This window comes from Aulonocara stuartgranti (assembly GCF_965226115.1).
Source record: "Aulonocara stuartgranti genome assembly, chromosome: 20".
NCBI lineage: Eukaryota > Metazoa > Chordata > Actinopteri > Cichliformes > Cichlidae > Aulonocara > Aulonocara stuartgranti.
The window spans coordinates 24,938,311-24,957,727 of NC_138956.1; the positions used below are offsets into that span (position 1 = coordinate 24,938,311).

At 38.4% G+C, this 19,417-nt stretch overlaps 1 protein-coding gene and 1 long non-coding RNA gene across 2 annotated transcripts; one reads left to right on the plus strand and one right to left on the minus strand.

Moving 5' to 3' along the window:
• Nucleotides 1–200: 200 nt before the first annotated feature.
• On the minus strand, nt 201–19,399 carry LOC309697549. Its single transcript, XR_014273851.1, has 3 exons — nt 19,351–19,399; nt 2,792–2,902; nt 201–2,651 (listed from the first exon to the last, which is right to left on the minus strand). It is a non-coding gene; the product is annotated as an uncharacterized lncRNA (long non-coding RNA).
• On the plus strand, nt 13,690–18,418 carry trh (thyrotropin-releasing hormone). Its single transcript, XM_082519522.1, has 3 exons — nt 13,690–15,966; nt 16,301–16,508; nt 16,865–18,418. The coding sequence occupies exons 2-3, from the start codon at nt 16,319–16,321 to the stop codon at nt 17,485–17,487; spliced, it is 813 nt and encodes a 270-aa protein (XP_082375648.1). The 5' UTR covers nt 13,690–15,966; nt 16,301–16,318; the 3' UTR covers nt 17,488–18,418.
• Nucleotides 19,400–19,417: the final 18 nt, after the last annotated feature.

Genomic DNA, 19,417 nt, shown 5'->3' on the forward strand with positions numbered 1-19,417 from the left:
CTTCCTGATTTCTTTTTTCCCACATTTGTCTCATGTTTCAGATTAAACTAATTTTAATATCATACAAAGATAACCTGAGTAAATACAACATGCATTTTTAAATAATAATTTCAATTGTGAAAGGAAAAAAAGATATGCCGTATTACAAAACAAACAAGTAATTGCACTGCCTTGTTGAATTACAAATTAACTGTGACTGCCAGACCTGCTGAATCACTTAAATAGAACCTGCCTGACAAAGTGGCGCAGACTAAAAAAGATGTCAAAAAGCAACACATCATGCCACAATCTACAAAGTCAAGAACAGCTGCGAAACAAAGTCATTTACATCGTCAGTCTGGAAAAGGTTACAAAGCCATTTCTAAAGCTTTGGGACTCCAGTGAATCTTAATGAGAGCCATTATCCACAAATAGAGAAAACATGGAACAGTGGTGAACCTTCCTACCAGTGGCTGGTCTACCAAAACTATTCCCAAGAGTGCACTGAACCCTCATCATTCCATCCATCCATCAAAATAACTCGGAAAAACAGGTAAAAAACTGCAGGCGTCACTTCCCTTAAGGTTAGTGTAGCCCAGTTAGAAAAAAAAGAGCAGTGGAAAGTAATTTTTGGGTGTATGATGTAAAAAATTTGGTCATTTCTTTTTTTCTTTTGTTTAAAGGAAGATGTGGACAAATAAGATTATTTGTTGTTGTGTAACTTGGCCAATCAGCGCTGAGCTCCCAGCGACCCCTACAGTTGACCTTGATCACATGACTTTCCGTAGTTCCCATTGAAGCTTCAGATACCTGCAGGACTACAAACTTTCTTCCTTCACCTGAGTGTGGCAGGACAAACGTTAGACAAACTGAATGGGCCCCAACAATCCATCAGTTACCAGACATTATTCATTCATACATTTGACTCAGATAAAGCTGTATGCGTGCACTTTTATTTAGTTTTTGGGCCAAATATTTTGTATTTTATTTTATTGCTTTCAGTACATTTGTTTGCAGCTGCTGTATGTCAAATATGACAACTTGTGAACTGTTTACCCTGGTGTGGTCCCTCCTATCGCTGTTTATACCTTGGGCTCCTGCTGATCCTAGATTATCTGATACTGGCCTAGTGGGAGTTTGGTCATTCTTGATAATAAACTGTAAGTAGGATTACATTCATGTTCACGATTCAAGAAGGAGACAAAACAAATAGCATACATAGGCAACTTCCAAGGAGAAAACCACTGCTAAAGAACAAAAAGAACAATTGCTTGTCTCACATTTTCCAAAAAAACCAAAAATGTAACGAAAAATTATGAGAAAATACTCTATGGACTGATAATGAAAAAGTTGAACTTTTTTGAAGGTTTGCGTACTATTACATCTGGCGTAAAATAAAATGATGGTCACAATTCATGCAGCAGAACAATGATCTGAAACACACTAGCAATTCCACCTCTGAATGACTCAAAAAAGCCAAATGAAGGCATGATCTAGGTCATGCCTTCATTTAAAGAGCCTCTTTAAGCTTAAAGAGGCTCTTCATGAATGAATGAATTAAAACAATTCTGCACAAAAAAACTAAATTCCTCCACAGTGATGTGAAAGTCTCACGGCCAGCTACTGTTAATCTTTGCAGTTCTTTCTGCCAGGGCTGACACAACTAGTTATTAGGTCTAGTGAGCATTTACATTTGAGCAATTACAGCTGATTGAATTTGGATAGCTTTAAAACTTTAATCAACAAAATCATCATTTACAGATTTTACTTTGTATTTATTTGGGTCATCTTTGTCTAATATTAAAATTTGTTTGATGATCTGATCCCTTGCAAAAACATGTTCCAAAATGCTTGGCCCATGAATTTCTGGTGTTGAATTCTTTATGGAGTGAAAGATGGAAATACTGCACATAGCAGTGTTTTTGATCAAGGCCTAGCTGGAGGCTGCTGGGTCAATATAGTGATAATAGGATAGCAGTATGGTATGAAGTATTGGATAACATTACATTTAGCAGACAATGTAGTACTGCTACTACATGGCTTCATTAGACCATGTCTGCCAAGGCTTCTAGTGCACAGTACCAGGTGTTGAAATAAGACTCAGCACCTTTTAGGCTTGGGCAAAGGAAACTCAAAAATGGCAAATTCAGTCCCCAAAGGGAAGGAAAGAATATTGGGGTTTAGTTCCTAGGTGTGGCAGGTTCAGTGTAATTGTGGCAATAATGTGGAACTCCACAGAAAGCCTGTTTTTATTCTCACTTTCCACTGGTAAAAATCCTCTATAGCATTTTTCCCATGTCGACTGCTTTATATTATAAATATATAAATCACACAGTAATAATGCAATAATTACTGTTGTTGTGCACAATATGAATGTTTTGCACTTGTCACTGGGCATGGAAACAAAGTTCAGTTGTCATGAACCGACAATTAGACTTAGAATACAAAAATAAAAGTTCAACGGATTTTGTTTGCACACAGATGTTTTCACAGGCAATAAAGATTGAACTGCAACTAGAAAACTGTTTGAATGTCTTCTTTCTGGGCGGGAAGCATAGATGAATAACAAGTCTGTTTCTACACAGCTTTCCCTCGCTGAGTCTCTTCCTCTCCACAGACTTCCATTTTTCCAAACACGTTTCTCCCCACATATCCACCATGACCGGAGTCATCTGCAAAGAGCAGATTCAGGTAAGTCAAAAGGTAAAAAACTGACTTTTTTTACAAACTCAAAAAACCCCAAAACACCAGGAACAGATCTACACTACCACAATAGATGCAGCAACTGAGGGAGCTCTTAAATAGAACTCACCTTAACTAGTGAGTGACTAAAAACATTCGATTGCACACAGGTGAGTGATTACTGAACTGCTTCCAGGAGCAAAGAGAGGGCAGGAGAAAGAGCCGGGAGAAGGCGCTGCCTCTGAAACACACAAGCAGAATTACAAATGTGTGAGCACACACAGAGAGGAGACCATCACATTAATATTGTCAACAGTGCATGTCACTGCAATCAGAAACAGAATGCACATATTTTTCTTGCATGAGAGACATGCCAGGAACAGGCCTTTCCTGTCCAACAAATATCAAAGAAAAATTACAGGTTTACTAATAAACATGCAGAAAATGCTTTAATTAATATGTATAGCAACAGTAAAGAGAAAATTTCTTAGCCACATGTTTATAGTCCAAAGGCAGCTTTTCGGGGCAGGAACGTCATACCAGCTGAAAAGCACTGGATTGGACATGTTATGTTTTGGTGTTTGCTCAACGTCTTCAGGGAATGAACAGCTTGCAGGGCTTAATTCAGCAATAATTTCAGCATGATACCAAGAAGTGTTTTAAACATTATGTGAAGCCATCTGTCGAGGACTTGAAGATGATCAGGAAGTGAACCTCTTGGTGATCCTAAGCACACTGGTAAATCCAACGAGGAAAAGAAGAAATCGGGGGTTATGCTACGGCCTAATAAACATCCAGATTTTAATTGTTTTCTTTCATTTTTTGGTTGGTATTTTACAAGTGGGTAATTAAAATTAGACTTCTTGCAACTGACTGACTTTTGCACGAAGCGGGTAGCTATCTTTGTTCTCTAAAGAATGCTTATTACATTTCAAATAGTCCTGCATAAGAACAGTATGACTATCCATGTTTGCTAATGCATATTTGTTAAAAATATTTTCCCATAGGATGGAAAAATTACTGTATTTGATTAGGATACAAGTGAAAGGCACAATAACGTGCCTGGGGATACACGTGGAAATCTACACTGTTAAAAAACACATCCTAAAACAACGGTAATGTTCCGGCAGCTGGGGCGCCAAAATACGACCGTAAAATAACAGAAAATAACTGTCCCATAAAAATACAGTTATTTTCAATAATGAAAATAGAGTTTGTTGCGCTAATTTGACATGGGATTCTGCCTTTTCCAAGTGCTTTTAGACATTAAATTAGGAACATTTTTACGTGATCAAACAATGAAATTACCTATAAACAAGGTCACTGAATGTGGAAATATGAATCATAATACGTAAATGTACAGAAATATACAGTTAGCATAAATAATAATTGATTGCATGCCCTGGGACAGACTGACAGAGGCGAGGCTGCCATATCGCACCATCGGCCCCTTTGGCCATTACTAGTAGGCAGTAGGTGAAGAGTCTTGACCACGGACACAACGACGGAGAGTGTCCGAGCCAGGGCTCGAACCGGCAATCTTCTGATCACAAGGCGAACTGCCAACTCTTGAGCCACGAACGGCCTAACTAGCAATGATAATAATACTTATGTGATGTAACACAAGCTTATAGGGATCATGTTATATACTTTTCCATAGCATTACATTTGAATTCAACAGTTCAATCTTTCAAATAACGGACAGATATTTGTGAAATCATGATACATTTGTGAATGTATTTTAACAATCTAAATATGCATATGTACAGGCAGACATTTAATAATCATGACAATTATGTTGTATTACATTACAGTGATTTAACGTTAATTTACATTCAAAATGTGAAGTCAAAGTCTATTTACGTAACTTTAATGATATTCTAGAAGAACAGAACATTACTGTAAAATACACAGTAAAATACATTCATATTAGGGTTTTTTCCTACGGTCACAGCCATACCTTGTTGTTAGTTGACATTCATTGGCCGATGCTTAGCGTCATGTTATTTATATCAATTGCAATTCCTACCTCTACATTTCTTTTTCAAAACATATAATTAGCACAGCGTGTCCGTGCAATATTTTACATTGTGGCATGCAGAGAAATCTTAACAAAGAAGCTCACAGAGAGAGATTGAGCTTATTATTCAACCCCAAGCTGGCAGGGGGAGCTCTTTAATAAAACACTTGCCAGTGTTACAATGTGCCTCAAGGTTCAACAACAGCACAACAGAAGTCATTCATGGTACAGCACTCTCTCTACAAAACAACAACTGTCAGTGACGCTGCACCACGGCGTAAACACAACATTCAAGATAACAGTTAAAAGTAACGTAACCATAAACAATAAAGCAAGAACATCTAAACAGCAGCACATGTCCCAAGGCATGATGGGAGACATTTCTGAATGTATTTTTACAATCTAAATATGCATATGTACAACAAAATATATTTAACAAACAAGTAAATTGTGTTTTATTACATTTACAGTGATGTTATGTTATTTTACATTTGACGTGTCAGATCACAGTGTTACTTATGTAAATGTAATGATATTCTAGAAAAACAGTACACAACTGTAAAATACACAGTAAAATAATTTGACTTTACTATTTTTTGGAACAGTGTATCTAAACTTACCATCCATACTGATGATGTTATTAGCACGCTCACCCATAAGAAGCATTGAAAAATTAATGTTGAGTAGTGTCGTAGGCTTAGCTGTAACAGCAACTAGTGGGTAGTTACTTTAGAGGTGTGACAGCAGTAGAGCAAATTAAGAGAGCATGGTTTTATTGACTGTTTTTCCCCATCAAATAGGTTTTCTTTTGCTTTCTATTTTATTGCTCAATTTTACTTGAGCATCTAGGCCATTTTACTAAAGGGCAGAAAACAGACTGAAAGATGAAAATGTGATGCCAAGATATGCGGTTTCCAGTATTTCTAGAAACAAAATATTTTAAAGCTCCATTGAGCTTCTGATGAGCCATTTCTAAAAACCCAGTGGGAGCATTTTTCTTAGTGCGCGTGCAATAAATTTGACATAAGTGCTCCATTCTGCGTAGGGGGAAATGACAGTGAGGAAGATAACGGCATTTGCATGTTGTGGCATTTACATCTGGTGATAAATATACTTTTAATATGCTTTGTGGCTGCCTACCATTTCTCCCAATTAGATTAACTACACTGAAGGATCTTTGGGGGAGATACTGGAGATGGACTCTGCGGTGTGTCTGCAATCCCCCTCTGTTACCTACAGAAGATGAATGGTTTGCATGTTACAGCTAAACACCTCTCAGTTACAGCTCAGTACACATACAGATAATGATACAAGGGAAGCACATCGCTATTCTGTTTCATCTTCATACATTTCCACTTTGCCACGAGGACCACAGCGGGCTGAAAATACAACTAAGTGACATAAAATCTCTGAGCTGTATGTGGAAATTTAATGAGAGGATATATCTTAAGATTTGATACCAGGAGCCTTTGAATCTGAAACTATGACACTGCAGAAAAGGTACGTAGAGTCACTTTTAGAAGAAAAATCTGGTCTAACGTTGTAGTGAAATGAACAGAGTTATTTATTTCAGCTGTGACTGGTTTTATTACTTAAACTAAGTGTTTCTTCTTGGGGTTCATCAAGATGGCAACCACAACAAAATATCACCATCTTGGTATTGATACAATTAACATTTATGAATGTTAAAAATTTTTTTTAAAAGTCCAGCCAGGCTGTCCCAGCACACATGTCCATGCAGGGAAACCCACATTTTTATACCGTGTGGGTCTCAAACGGCACATTATATATATATATATATATATATATATATATATATATATATATATATATATATATATATATATATATATATATAAGGAAATATCATACAGGAAATGTAGCTATTGTAAGATGAAACTACAGAAAATGCTTTATTACACTGTGAGAAATGTGAGTCTGAGAGACAGCGAATGATTCACAAGCTCAGTAAAATGGAAGTTAAACTGGATCTTATTGATATATTCTGCAAACGAACTCAGAAGTGAAAGTTATCAGGCCATATTGCATTTTCTAAGACAGACTAACTTATTTGATAGGATTGGAGGGGAACCACTGTGAACCTGTCTCTTGTTAGAGTGGGCAGCCCACAGTCAGGCCATACTAAGGACTGCCTCATTTGGGCCCATGTGTCCTTTGTTTCACACTGGTACTGGGGACCACAGTGGGCTGTCCACACTATGCATCTGTCCACAGTGGCTTCAGATGGGCCTCAAGGGGGGTATGCTTCCTGGGATGATAGTAACTTTTTCTGTATATGTTTGGTAGCAGTCTGCATCACTGTGCTATTAAGGCCAGATGTAAAATTAAAAAATAAAATAAAGATATTAAGTTCAGTAAAGAGGAAATGCAATTTGGGTGTCAACCAGTTTCCATATTGGATTTGGGAGACAAACAGCATTTTTAATTTTAAGATTAGACTTAAAACGTTCCTTTTTGCTAAAACATATAGTTAAAGTGACCCTGAATCCTCCCTTAGTTACACTGAAATGGTCTAGGCTGCTGGGTCATTCCCATGATGCATTGAGTGTTTCTTCATCAGTCACCTTACTCACTATGTGTCTATACACCTCTCTGCATTTAATCATGACTTACTATTAATCTCTGGCTCTCTTCCACAGCATGTCTTTTGTCCCGTCTTATTCCCTTATCCCAACGGGTCATGGCAGATGCTCACCCCTCCCTGAGCCTAGTTCTGCTGAAGGTTTCTTCCTGTTAAAAGGGATTTTTTCCTTCCCACTGTTACCAAAGCGCTTGCTCATAGCTCATACGATTATTGGGGTTTTCTGTTTTCTTTGTATTATTGTAGGGTCTTCACCTTACAAAGCACCTTGAGACAACTGTTGCTGTGATTTGGCGCTGTGTAAATAAAATTGAAATGAACTGAATGGAAGTGAATTGAATATTTGGTCATTGCAAGGCCCCTTTGAAATACAAATAGTCATGTATTATAAAGGTGGACACTTTATAGTACTGCCATAATTTTTCATAGCACAGATTCAACAATGTGCTTGAAACAGTTATATTCTCAGATATTTGAACAGCTGAGCCAGGACAATCTGTGGTTAAATGTTGTTTAGGCCAAACTCTGATCCTACCATCAAAATGTAGCACTGAGACTTAAACTCATACAAGATTTAGTAAAAATAGTGAATACATACACCTGTGATATCATTTTGAAAATTCTACACTTCCTTCTCTAGTAATTGCATTCACAAACTTAAGCGTGCTCAATGGCTGCCCGGTGGGGTTACAGCAATACCCCATCAGCCTTTTACATTAGAGGAGTAAAAACAGCTCAACCAAATAAGCCATTTGTTTCTGTTTGAATCTTATCAGCTAATGTTCGTAAAGCAATCTACCTCAGCAGAAGAAATCATGATCAAATAGACCCAAGTTCTGCTATTAAGAAAATATACTCCACTCTTAGCAAGGTTTTAAAGCTATAAGCACCCTGATATTTTTTTATTCAACTGTATTTCACTTTAAGGACTGAGTTACAAAGAAAAACGATATATATCTTCTCTTTAGTGCTGTTATCATTCTATTCATTTTTTTCCCAGAAATATTTTCGCTTTCATAACTCTTGAAATACTAAATATTTAAAACGTCACATTTGCAATCGAGCCAGGCGTGAGACTGAAAGATCAGCTCAATCTAGCACGATTACAACTGGTCCCAGACACTACCTGACTGAGGCAGAGGGGAGAAAAGACGAGGGGGGATAGACACTCAGGAGAAGAGAGCGAGCACAGTGATAAGTGAGCTGGAGCATGTGGTAGTAGTGCACTAATCACAGTCTCCGGCTGAAGAAACACACAGGCGCCTCACAGGTTATTGAGAGATAATAGGATTCTCAAGGCTGCAGACACACAGCTAAAGACAGAGATGAAATTTGAAAATAAATAATGCAAAGTCATCCTGCTCTCTCCTCCTGTGTGTGTGTGTGTGTGTGTGTGTGTGTGTGTGTGTGTGTGTGTGTGTGTGTGTGTGTGTGTGTGTGTGTGTGTGTGTGTTGGAGTGTGATGTCTGTGCATATTGTGACTTCAGAGTAACTGTTCAGTGCAATGAAAAATGAGGAAATAAGGCAGCAGTCAATATAGGAACAGAAACAACCCCAGCTTTCAGAGTTTGAGTAATGATTTGAAATTCCTAGCCACAGAATGGCAAACTAAAAATTCTGTGACACACCAGCGGCTCTCGTGAGTATTACCTTTAGATTTGGCACTTGTGGGAAATGGGAAAACTTTTGTAAATATGTGCATGAAAGTTAAATAGGCTTGATGTGAAGATGTGTGCTTCACTTTTATTCCAATACCGTAACATCGCCTTAATTAAAAGATTCTTTTCTGGATCCTCACACGTGTACATTTATCACTCTGTCCACAGTGTAGATGGCACAGCTTAGCTATGCAATAAACACTGTTTCAGCTGATGCCACAGCCCCCTCTACAGCCATTTCATAGCTGCAGGGTTGTCATCACTGTGATTGATCAAGGTCTTGAACAGCTGCTGGGCGCTGCTGTAAAATCACCCACTGTGGTAGGGCTTTAAGATCCCATTTTTGTATTTACTTTGAGCACTTTCTCCATGAACACCGTCTTACTTCCTGAAAATGACTGTAAGTCAAAGATAATTCACCAATTCAACTGGCACAGCTCTGTGATGGAGCATGGCAGGCAGACCGTCAGCTCTGGCCCGTCTTTAAATGAACTCCAAAGTGAATCTGTTAAACAGTAATAGTACGAGTGATAAGTCGCCTTGAGTGAATGTGATGATATTCCCGCGTGACATTAACATGCAAGGCGAGCTGGTTACGAAAGCTGGTCTGTGTTCCTGACCTGTGACACACTCCTCTTCCACACATTCACTTTCACCAGCAGCACACCCTGTGAAGCTGTCACTCATTCCCTGCCACAGTGACCTCTGTCAGGCCACTGTCACTTTTGGGGGACAGGGTTTTCATGCCGTCCACACACGAATTGTTTATTTATTTGTTAGTGTCTCTGTTTGCTGTTGTCTGTCTTCATTGTGCTTGTCTCAAGCGCTCCTAACACGCCCTTGGTGTCAGAGTCAGACGTCTTGTATTTTTACTCGCCACCTCTGGCTGCTTTCTTCTCGACTATCCATTGGCAGTGAGGTGTTGGACTTCACCTGTCAACAGACCCACTCTCTCCTTTCTGGAACTTTCTGGAAACTTTTTCACTGGCTCTCCTTTTCTAGATTGATACACGCTTCATCCTAGGGCTGATCGATATAACGATATATATCGGATGACGATATAAAAACGTCTATCATTTCATTTTACGCTATCGTTTGTTTCGTGGTGTCGCAAAATAAACTGTTTACGGCAATATTTTTTCATCGTTTTGATGGTCACTGTAGTGGCTATATTAATTTCTTAAAGTTCTCTCTTTCTCTTATATTTAATATAACCACACTACAGACGAACAAGCGCCTGTTTTTATGCGTTGTGGTTAGCAACAACGTAACACCATCGCGTGTCTGCTTGTTTATGTTCCACATAAACCTTTCACAATAAAGCTCAAGATCCTGTTGAGACTTTTCACAATAAACTGAATCACGTGAAAGAGCAGATTATTTACGGATGAGAAGTAAAAAAGAGCCGCCAGGTGCTAAATAATAGACCTTAGACTCAAACGTTAGAATACTCACAAAGAAAACGGCGGCCGTTACAACTTGTGTCTAAAAATGTATCGTTTCATGCATCGGTTAAAACACTCGACTCCAGCTACATGACGCGCAGCTGGAAACACTTCCCGCAAGTCGAGCTGCCCGAGATTCACAGAATTTACAGAAAATGTTACATTTTTGTGATTTATATCGTTATCGGACGATAGAATTCTTATATCGGGATATGAGATTTTGGTCATATCGCACAGCCCTACTTCATCCTAAAAGAAATGGTACATATTTATACAGCTTTTCAAAGTCTCTAAGAGAAGAGCACCATTCACCGTGTGGCATATGTCTTCCTGTTGTCCTATCATTTTTTATTAACCTTTAAGATATGTTCAGAAAACGATATTAGCTCCCGAGGTAGATATTTTGATATTTTGGTTTCACATGGGTACTGTAGCTAAAATTACACAAATCAGAAGCTGTAAGCCCACTGGAGCCTCTAAAATGTTCAGTGGAGTATCTCAGCATCTTGAACTGGTCACTCAGCTGACCTTTCAAGTGAAATATGTTCAGACCTCAGTCTTCTGCTTCTTTCCTCCAACGCTGTCTGTGCCAAGTCAAGTGTCAAGCCAGTTACTCAACCAGCATTTTTAATCGCCTTATCCCTATCCCTTTTGTTAACTGAAGCTGGAGTTTTGATACCAATGCTGCTTGTTCTCCCTGTGCGTACATGGTTTCTCTTTGGTTATTCTGGCTTCTTTCTACAGTTCAGAAACATACATGTTGTGTTAATTAATGATTCTAAATCAGCTGTAGGTTTGAGTGTGACTGTGACTGTTTGTCTGTCTCTATGTGTTAACCCTGACTGGCGGCCTGTACAGGTTACAGCCCAACTTTTGCCCAGTGACAGCTAGGATAAGCTCCAGCCCCTCAGGCTATGCTGAACTGGATAAGCATTTAAGATAACAGAGTGACAGATAGGAAATAATCTGGTCATTATTTCTGAAGTTGACAGCATGTTTTCCCACAATCTGGTCATTAACTTATGAACAACAGCCTAAATCTGTACCCCTGTCTGCTTAACTCCTATGTATTGACACCATTTCCCAATGACAGCAACTGTCTTATTCTGCATTATCATCTATGAAGAAAAAATGCTTTAGTATTGGTGCATATTGGACAACATAAGGCCGATACCAGTTATATGTTATAGATCACTGTCAGCTTCTACTTCTGCTACTTCTCTGATTCCTCAAAGACAAAACATTTAAAAGCTTATTCCTCAAATGTTACAATCTTAACTCCTGATTAAATCAACCATGACCTATTCAGGGTTCTGGTGCTGACTGTTTTATGTCATTAAAGGCACCCAATAAATGTAAACACTTCATTAATAACAAAAAATTGAGATTTTTTTCTGTTACCATGACAAATAATTAGAAAACATAGGTAATGGCTTACTAAGATGTAATGATCTAAAATTCAATCTGAACAATGTATTGTTGTCCCCACATCCACTGCCAAGTCCTCCCTATGCAGATTGTCACACAATAATAACATGGGCATTATCACTTAGATGTAAAAGTGTGTGATTTGGGCTTCCTTGTTGAGATGCCTGACTAAAAAATCTCAAATAAAGAAACTAATATTTGCACTATTTTGCAAATTACTTTGAAGATGGTGTCATTCAACCAGAAAACAAAGCACCGTGAATGTTAGATTTTCAGAAAGATGACTCAAAAGGAATCTTAATGTTGCTTTTTCACAGGTTTTTAAAATAACGGTGAAATACGAGTGCTTCATTTTAAAGTCACTGCTTTGTTTAGCGTGCCTGAGGAAATCAGAGCCGACAGTTAGACATGTCTGTTTTATATATTTATGCTCATTTGTAGCAGATTCTTTTTTTACTCTTGTCTCACCGCTCAGTAGGTCCAAAAAAATACACGTGATGATCTAAATACAGATCACATCCTGCTGGATGATATCACGGTCAGCCTAACACTTGATAAATCACCCTGCTGAAAGAAATTTGCGTCAATGAAAACCCATTATTGAAAATTTGGATCTCAGGAGATAGCAGGTGAAGCAATTTAAGTGAATGTGAGCAGTATTTGTCTAGGGGCTCTGTGTGCAGTATTCATGATGGTATATTGCAGTATACATGATCTGAGTGTGTGTGTTTGTTTTCCTTTACCATAAATGTTGACTTCCAAACAGACACCAAGTCGACTCATGAAAAAGACTCTCCTGATCTGCACACTGAAGACACACAACAGGAGCTGGGTTCTGTTTTACAAAACAAAGTAAACTCAGTCTAGCTTTACTGAACTTAATCATCCTGAATAATCAGTGTTATAACTGGTTATTAATTGGCTGTGGTAAAACAAACTTTGTATAACATATAATAATCAAAAATCTCAGACTGAACAATAAGCCATAGTGTTACAGATTGTATATACTTCCTTAGTTTATACCCAGCCTTTTGTCCTTTTACTTATTGTGAAAGCATACTGGATTACTGCACTTCTTCCTTCTGCTCCACACCCTTATTTTTCTTATGCTGACTCATTGGCTGCCTTGGGGAGTTTCCCTTTAGTAACTGTCAACTTGAGAATAAAAAGTCATCTATACATGAAATATATTTTGCGTAAATGGCAGCAAAATATATAAATTTACACTTTGGTGTATGTCTTTTTCATTTAATTTAACTGGTTTTATGTTTTACTGTCCTGTGGTATGACCTTTTCAAAGCAGACTTTAATACTTTAATAATAGTAAAATAAATCTGATAGGGGTTTCTCATCTCTGCAGCCAAATACAGATAGACAATCAGGACAACACACAGCAATGCATCAAGTTTCTTAACAAGAAGAAGAAGTTCATTGTGACTATATACAACCCTAAACCGAACCAGGCTGGAGCAAACACAGTGCAGAGGGTAATGAGTCTTATTATTTTCTCCCAACGCACAGGGTGTACACTTAACCTATCACCTCCTCCTGAGGTACGTAATGCAGCCCAGAATTCTAATGCTGTGATTTCCCACCTCTAAAAGTTTTTCGTGTCAAGTGTTTGTGGAGGATGAATGAGAGTGAATGAAAAGAAAGGACGCTGTGTTTTATTCCACGTCTAAGAGGGATAAGAGGAGAATATTTTAAATGCCGCTACACCTGCAGCATTCACTCCATCTTCTTTAATTGTTTCACATCTGCACTCACGAGGACACCACATTCACTGAACACGTTCTGTGGAATCACAAGACTTTCACTGATCGAAGCACATGCCACCCTTTTAAACTGCTTAAAAACCAACTATGTACACTCTTGGGCAATTAATTGGTTCCTTCAGACTTGTAGTTGCCCTCTCAGCATTATACGAGGGAGGGAACTACATGACAGGTGTAAGGAGGTGCCTATACAGATCAGACATGTCCTAATTGTACTACTGTCACTTTATGTGTCAGTTTGAAGCAGCGCAGTAAGAACACACTATCAGACAGAGACTGGTCCTTATGGGAAATTATCCTTCCTTCTTTACACTGCTCATGGAAAGAAGCTTCAGTGGTGGGCTTGTACATTCTGTGAACACTTTTAAAACCTTTTAACCCAATCATTAACCTCATTTTGTTACTGAACTAACAATATCATTATTTCAGCGTCACAGAAATATGTAACTGAGACTGATAAAAATTAAAAAATTAAGTTAGACTTTCGGTAAAACTCATTAAAACAGTGGAAAGAATGATTTTAAAATTGATTTGCTATTTTTAACCATGTGACTTCAAACCTGCTTGAAGTATTGGACGTGACAGCACACTGAAAGCAGGCAATTACAGCATTACACACTCAATTCAATTCATGCTGACATTCATCACAGACAGAGTGAGACTGGAGAGGAGTTCATCCAGATGATGGAATGATATGACTCTACATAATGGACACAGGCAGTTTTATACAGGTAGTTTAATGAGATCTGGAATGTAGTCCAAGACAAGTCTCATAAAAAACGGCAGCACAAGCGCAAAATTTACCTGACAATAACTATTTTCTTGAAGAAATACATAGTTTCATAAACAATCCAGAGTTATTGCTGTCAGCAATTTACTTAAAAACGTCTTTGAAGTCAAGCCCTCATAACCAAGACCAGCTATTATAAAAGCACCCAACTGTATTTGCCTGTCAGCTATATGAATGATATGAATTTCAAGCACTGCAGATATTATTTTGTACAGAAAGAAACTTTGGAAGCAAATGTCTGCAGCTGTTTTCAAACACTTGCAAATGACACCTGACTGTGAGAAAAGGGCTGATGTTGCATTTGCATGAAATGACCCATTAATATGTAAAGTTCACCTGTGGGTTTTTCACCTGTGGAAATACTCTAAGTATAGCCAGCTCTGGTCCAGTTAATACAACCAGAAAAAAGTGGACTATTTTCACTTTCTGAATGTGATTTGAAATGTGAAGCAATGAGTGAAAACCACCTATAGCTTTAGTGAACCTTAGATACTGTAAGATCACACACTAAAGCAATTGATGAGCTATAGCTACATATATGATAGTGCCAGGCAGAGTGGAACAATCAGGTTTGGGTAACATTTAATTCTGTTGAAAGAGAAGGGAAAAACATATCTAGAGGTTATTAAACAATAAAACTGCTTCAGAAGACTTCACATTCTGCCTGTTCTGGTTGCTTAGTGAGTCAACATCCCACTCAGCCATGTAAAACTTGTTAGACCCACCTCTGATACATTCAGCACTGCTGCTTCGTGACCAGAAACCACATTAGGCTATACAGTATGTGCTCAGAAGAACCAGATGGGGTGATCCCACCCTCCTGAGCCCCATGACCTAAGGGTATTTAAGAAAAGCATGAATAGCCCACATCATGCTACAGCCCTCGTTGGCACACCATGGGAGATGTCCACATTTTATGATAAGATACTGACCGTTTATGTAATCATCTAAGAGAAGCAGTAAAAACAGTACATACTAAAATAAAATGAAAAAAGCACGGAATACACACAGAGACATATATATATTATAAACTAGTGCATTACACTCAAATGAATTTTGCAACTTTTAAAAATAAAGTTGTTCTTTTTTTCACATATTCATCACATAAATCTCACATAAATCCTGCCTTCTGTCAGTCTGTCATTGTTTGTTTGTTGTTGTTGTTGTTGCTTTTGTTTACATTTCACTGCACACACACACACACACACACAGACAGACAGACAGACGGATAGATAGATAGATAGATAGATAGATAGATAGATAGATAGATAGATAGATAGATAGATAGATAGATAGACATAGATATAGATATAGATATATATCGAGCAAAAGCTCCTATTGGCCGATCATTCACCACATCCAGTTGCGCACGACTTGGTGACATCAATAGGGACGAAGGATCCTGAAAAATTACTCCAGTGTTGGTGTGACGACAGTGACCGTTTCGTATAAATGCCGGGACGGAAAGTTATCTGCTCATACCTCTAGACTTGGCCTCTAAGGTCACCAACTGCTGCAAGCGACTGAAAGCAACTATTATCACTGCCGGTAGTGCCAGAAACTGGGGAAAGGACAATATTTTACCAGGTGAGGCTTTTAGACTAATCTCATTGGAAATGTAAATATGTCTGCTGGTTAAGGGTTGCTCTTTAATTGATCTGGATAGATCTCATGCATCATGTTTTATTCATATTTATTTGGTGAGACTTTAGAGTTCTCTTAGATTTCTTTGTAAAAACCAATCTTCAAAGCTTTGCTAAAACTGGATTTCTCAAGATAAAAAATAAAAATAAAAATTGTACTTAAAAAATTATATTCAAAAACGAAACGTCTGGTCCCAAAATTGACTTAAATACAGTGGCGCAGAGTAGACTAATATTGTTTCTGTTTAATATTTCCTATCTGCCGTGATCTGTTTCAGACGAAAAACTAAATTACCATGAAGTCGACATGTCTGCTTATCCTTGCATCTCTAACGGTCTGCAACTTGATGGTGTCTGGAGGACAGAGCATGTCTGCTGAGGATGAGACTGACCGAAAGACCATAGACGACATTATTTTAGAGAGAGCAGAGACTCTCCTGTTACGGTCCATTCTCAAAAAGCTGCAGGATGAAGACGGAAGAAATGGTGCGTAAAACATATGTTATTTTCTGAGTTAAGAAAATGTCATAAAATCTTATTTCATACGATACTGATACTTCGGGTATATCTTAGATGTACCTGAAAGTTGCAGCACATTCTCAGTAGTTTACAGTTTCGTGCGCACTTTTCAGGTATCATTTGGAGACATTTTGTTTAAGTAATTGCTAAACAGTTAACATCGGCAATGCAAGAGAATATGTCTCCTTTATAATTAAAAAATAAATAAATAAATAATCAAAGAAACAGGTCGACTATCTGCGCACGCGGTAGAGAGAAACCGGGTTTTTATCAGTGACTTCTGAAACATTTAAGAGCCACTTTCCTCTCTTGTTTTCTTCCAGACGGCTATTACTCTCAGCCAGAATGGGTGACAAAACGACAGCACCCTGGTAAGAGATATAGTGATGATTTGGAGAAGCGGCAGCATCCAGGAAGGAGAGAAGAGGACGAGGATGAACAGTACTTTGATGTTCAAAAAAGACAGCACCCGGGCAAGCGCGAAGATGAAACGCACTCTTTCCTAGAGCTGCAGAAAAGGCAGCACCCGGGAAAGCGCTCCACGGCGGGTCACAGTTCTGACAACCCCATCCTCCTGCTCAGTGAACTTTCAAAACGGCAACACCCAGGCAAGCGTTACCTGGTGCTGCACAGCAAACGCCAGCACCCAGGTAAGCGTCTTCTAGAGGATGAGGACGGCGACAGTGACGGGGATGCGGACGCGGATGGAGAAGAAGACCTCGCTGAGATGGAAAAGCGTCAGCACCCTGGGAAACGGTTTTGGGATAACTCGAGTCCGGATTTAGGCACAAACAGTCCGTGTGACGTTTTGGACCCTGCGAGCTGCAGCAAGACCAGCCTGCTGCTCGACTTTTTAGACAACGTTAACAAGGGCCACGGTGAGGAGAAGAGACAACACCCGGGTAAAAGGTTTGCACCGGATGAGGATTTAGTGGATGGAGAGTAGATTAGACAGGAGTGCGTATTTCGCTGTGTTGTAAACAAATAAATGTACAAATTAAATGACCACAATGAATTATAAAAAATGAAAAAAAGATCATTAAACCTTTTGTGCCACCGCTTGTTCTTTTGAAGACATTTGAGACATTACCGCAAGCCATTTGTCTGACATTTTCTTGGAGAGCTCATGCGTAATTGCCATCCAAACTTTGGAATAACTATTTAGCTGTACAGACGTTTTTGTTTTGTTTTTTCAGAAGGGTTGGGGCCATATGTTGATCTTTTAATAGCTATCGATATAAATAACATGAGATTATTTATTCTTACATTGAGGCAGATGATTAAAACATTAGTCAGATGGTTTTAGCGATGTTGCCTCTGTGAGGCAACAGGCGCTCGTCAGTTCAGCTTGTGTTAAGATCAAATTAAAGTGTCTATGTTTACACATAAAAGCTCCCTCCACTGTTCGATTAGCGTTTCATTATTTTCTACTCATGTAAAATATAATGAATATCACAGCAAATAAATTGTGTCACTGCTTATTTTTCTACATTACTGCATGGTTTACGTAATTTGAAGCTAATGTTATAAATTAAAAGCTGCCATTGCCTTAAAGTCAGCCACCAATGTTTTTGTTGGACAATAAACGCATTGGTAAAAACGTATGGTTTGCTTTAGTTCCAGCAAATGCAATGCTTCATGGTGCACCATTAAACTGTTGATTCAACACAAGCCTAATTAGTATGTAGTCCAAAGTAGTCACCCTGCCTAAGCCTCTTAGAGAATGATTTATGCAGTTCAGTAACAGACAGAGTGTGTCAGATATCCACTCCCCAGCTTAATTAGGCTCATTCCATCAGAGCCTTGGGAGCAGCTGTCCACCAGCCTGATCAATATGCAAATTATTCATCAAGCATGTGAGTTAACGATGGAGACCTAATATTGGAGATGTTTCGCCGAACACTCACAACTCTAGCAGAAGTGCCAGTGGACTGGCAAAGTGTTTATTATATAATGTTTATTATATAATGAGCTACACACACACACACACACACACACACACACACACACACACACACACACACACAGAGAGAGAGATAGATAGATAGATAGATAGATAGATAGATAGATAGATAGATAGATAGATAGATAGATAGATAGATAGATAGATAGATTCTATTAGTGTTTGCATCACTTTTTGTCTATGAGCCCTTCCAATAAAACGGCTTGTGAGCCACCAGGACAGGCTGTGCTCTTGGTGCCAACAGTGATAATAAGTAATTTAACTAAATAAATTATTATTTCTTTTTTTTTTAAAGTTATAAATGCTTAAAAAGAATATTAAAGAATGTTCTCTTGAAAAAGAAAATCAAAAATTAATATTTGCACAATATATCATTTTGTGAAGCCCATGAGACAGGTCGAAACTGAGATGGGAGTCCATACTATTCACCTATTCTCCGTGGATTGCTTCGTACCCTCTTGTCAATAAATGCCAGTCAGCTAAGTGCACACTCCAAGAATCCTTTAAACTGTGTTTTAACGAGTGAAAAAATGCTGTAGGATAAAACTAGGGACCTGTAGCTTATACAAACTGAAACTGGATCAAATAAAGGTTCTAGGGTTACACAGTACAGCTGGATTCACCTTAAGGCTCGTAGTTGCAGTTAATGAAGCTGGCCAAACCCAACCACACATCCCAACCACAAAAAACACACCCTTAGTTATCCAGCCTTGAATTTTTCCCATCACCCTCCATCGGGAATGACAAACTGTTGTTAGAGTTAAAAAATGGTTTGTTTACGGTAGCAGTGCAGGTTTGCACAAAATACAGACAACCAAAAGTTGGATATAATAAATATGTACTTACATTGCGGAGAACTTTCCTGATGGAGCGCCAACCGCAAAATCAAGTTTTGTCCCTCCTCTCCTTCCAT

Coding starts and splice junctions, on each gene's coding strand:
- trh (XM_082519522.1), top strand. CDS start 16,319: ATGAAGTCGACATGTCTGCTTATCCTTGCATCTCTAACGGTCTGCAAC. Junction 16,509..16,864: donor GGATGAAGACGGAAGAAATG/GTGCGTAAAACA, acceptor GTTTTCTTCCAG/ACGGCTATTACTCTCAGCCA.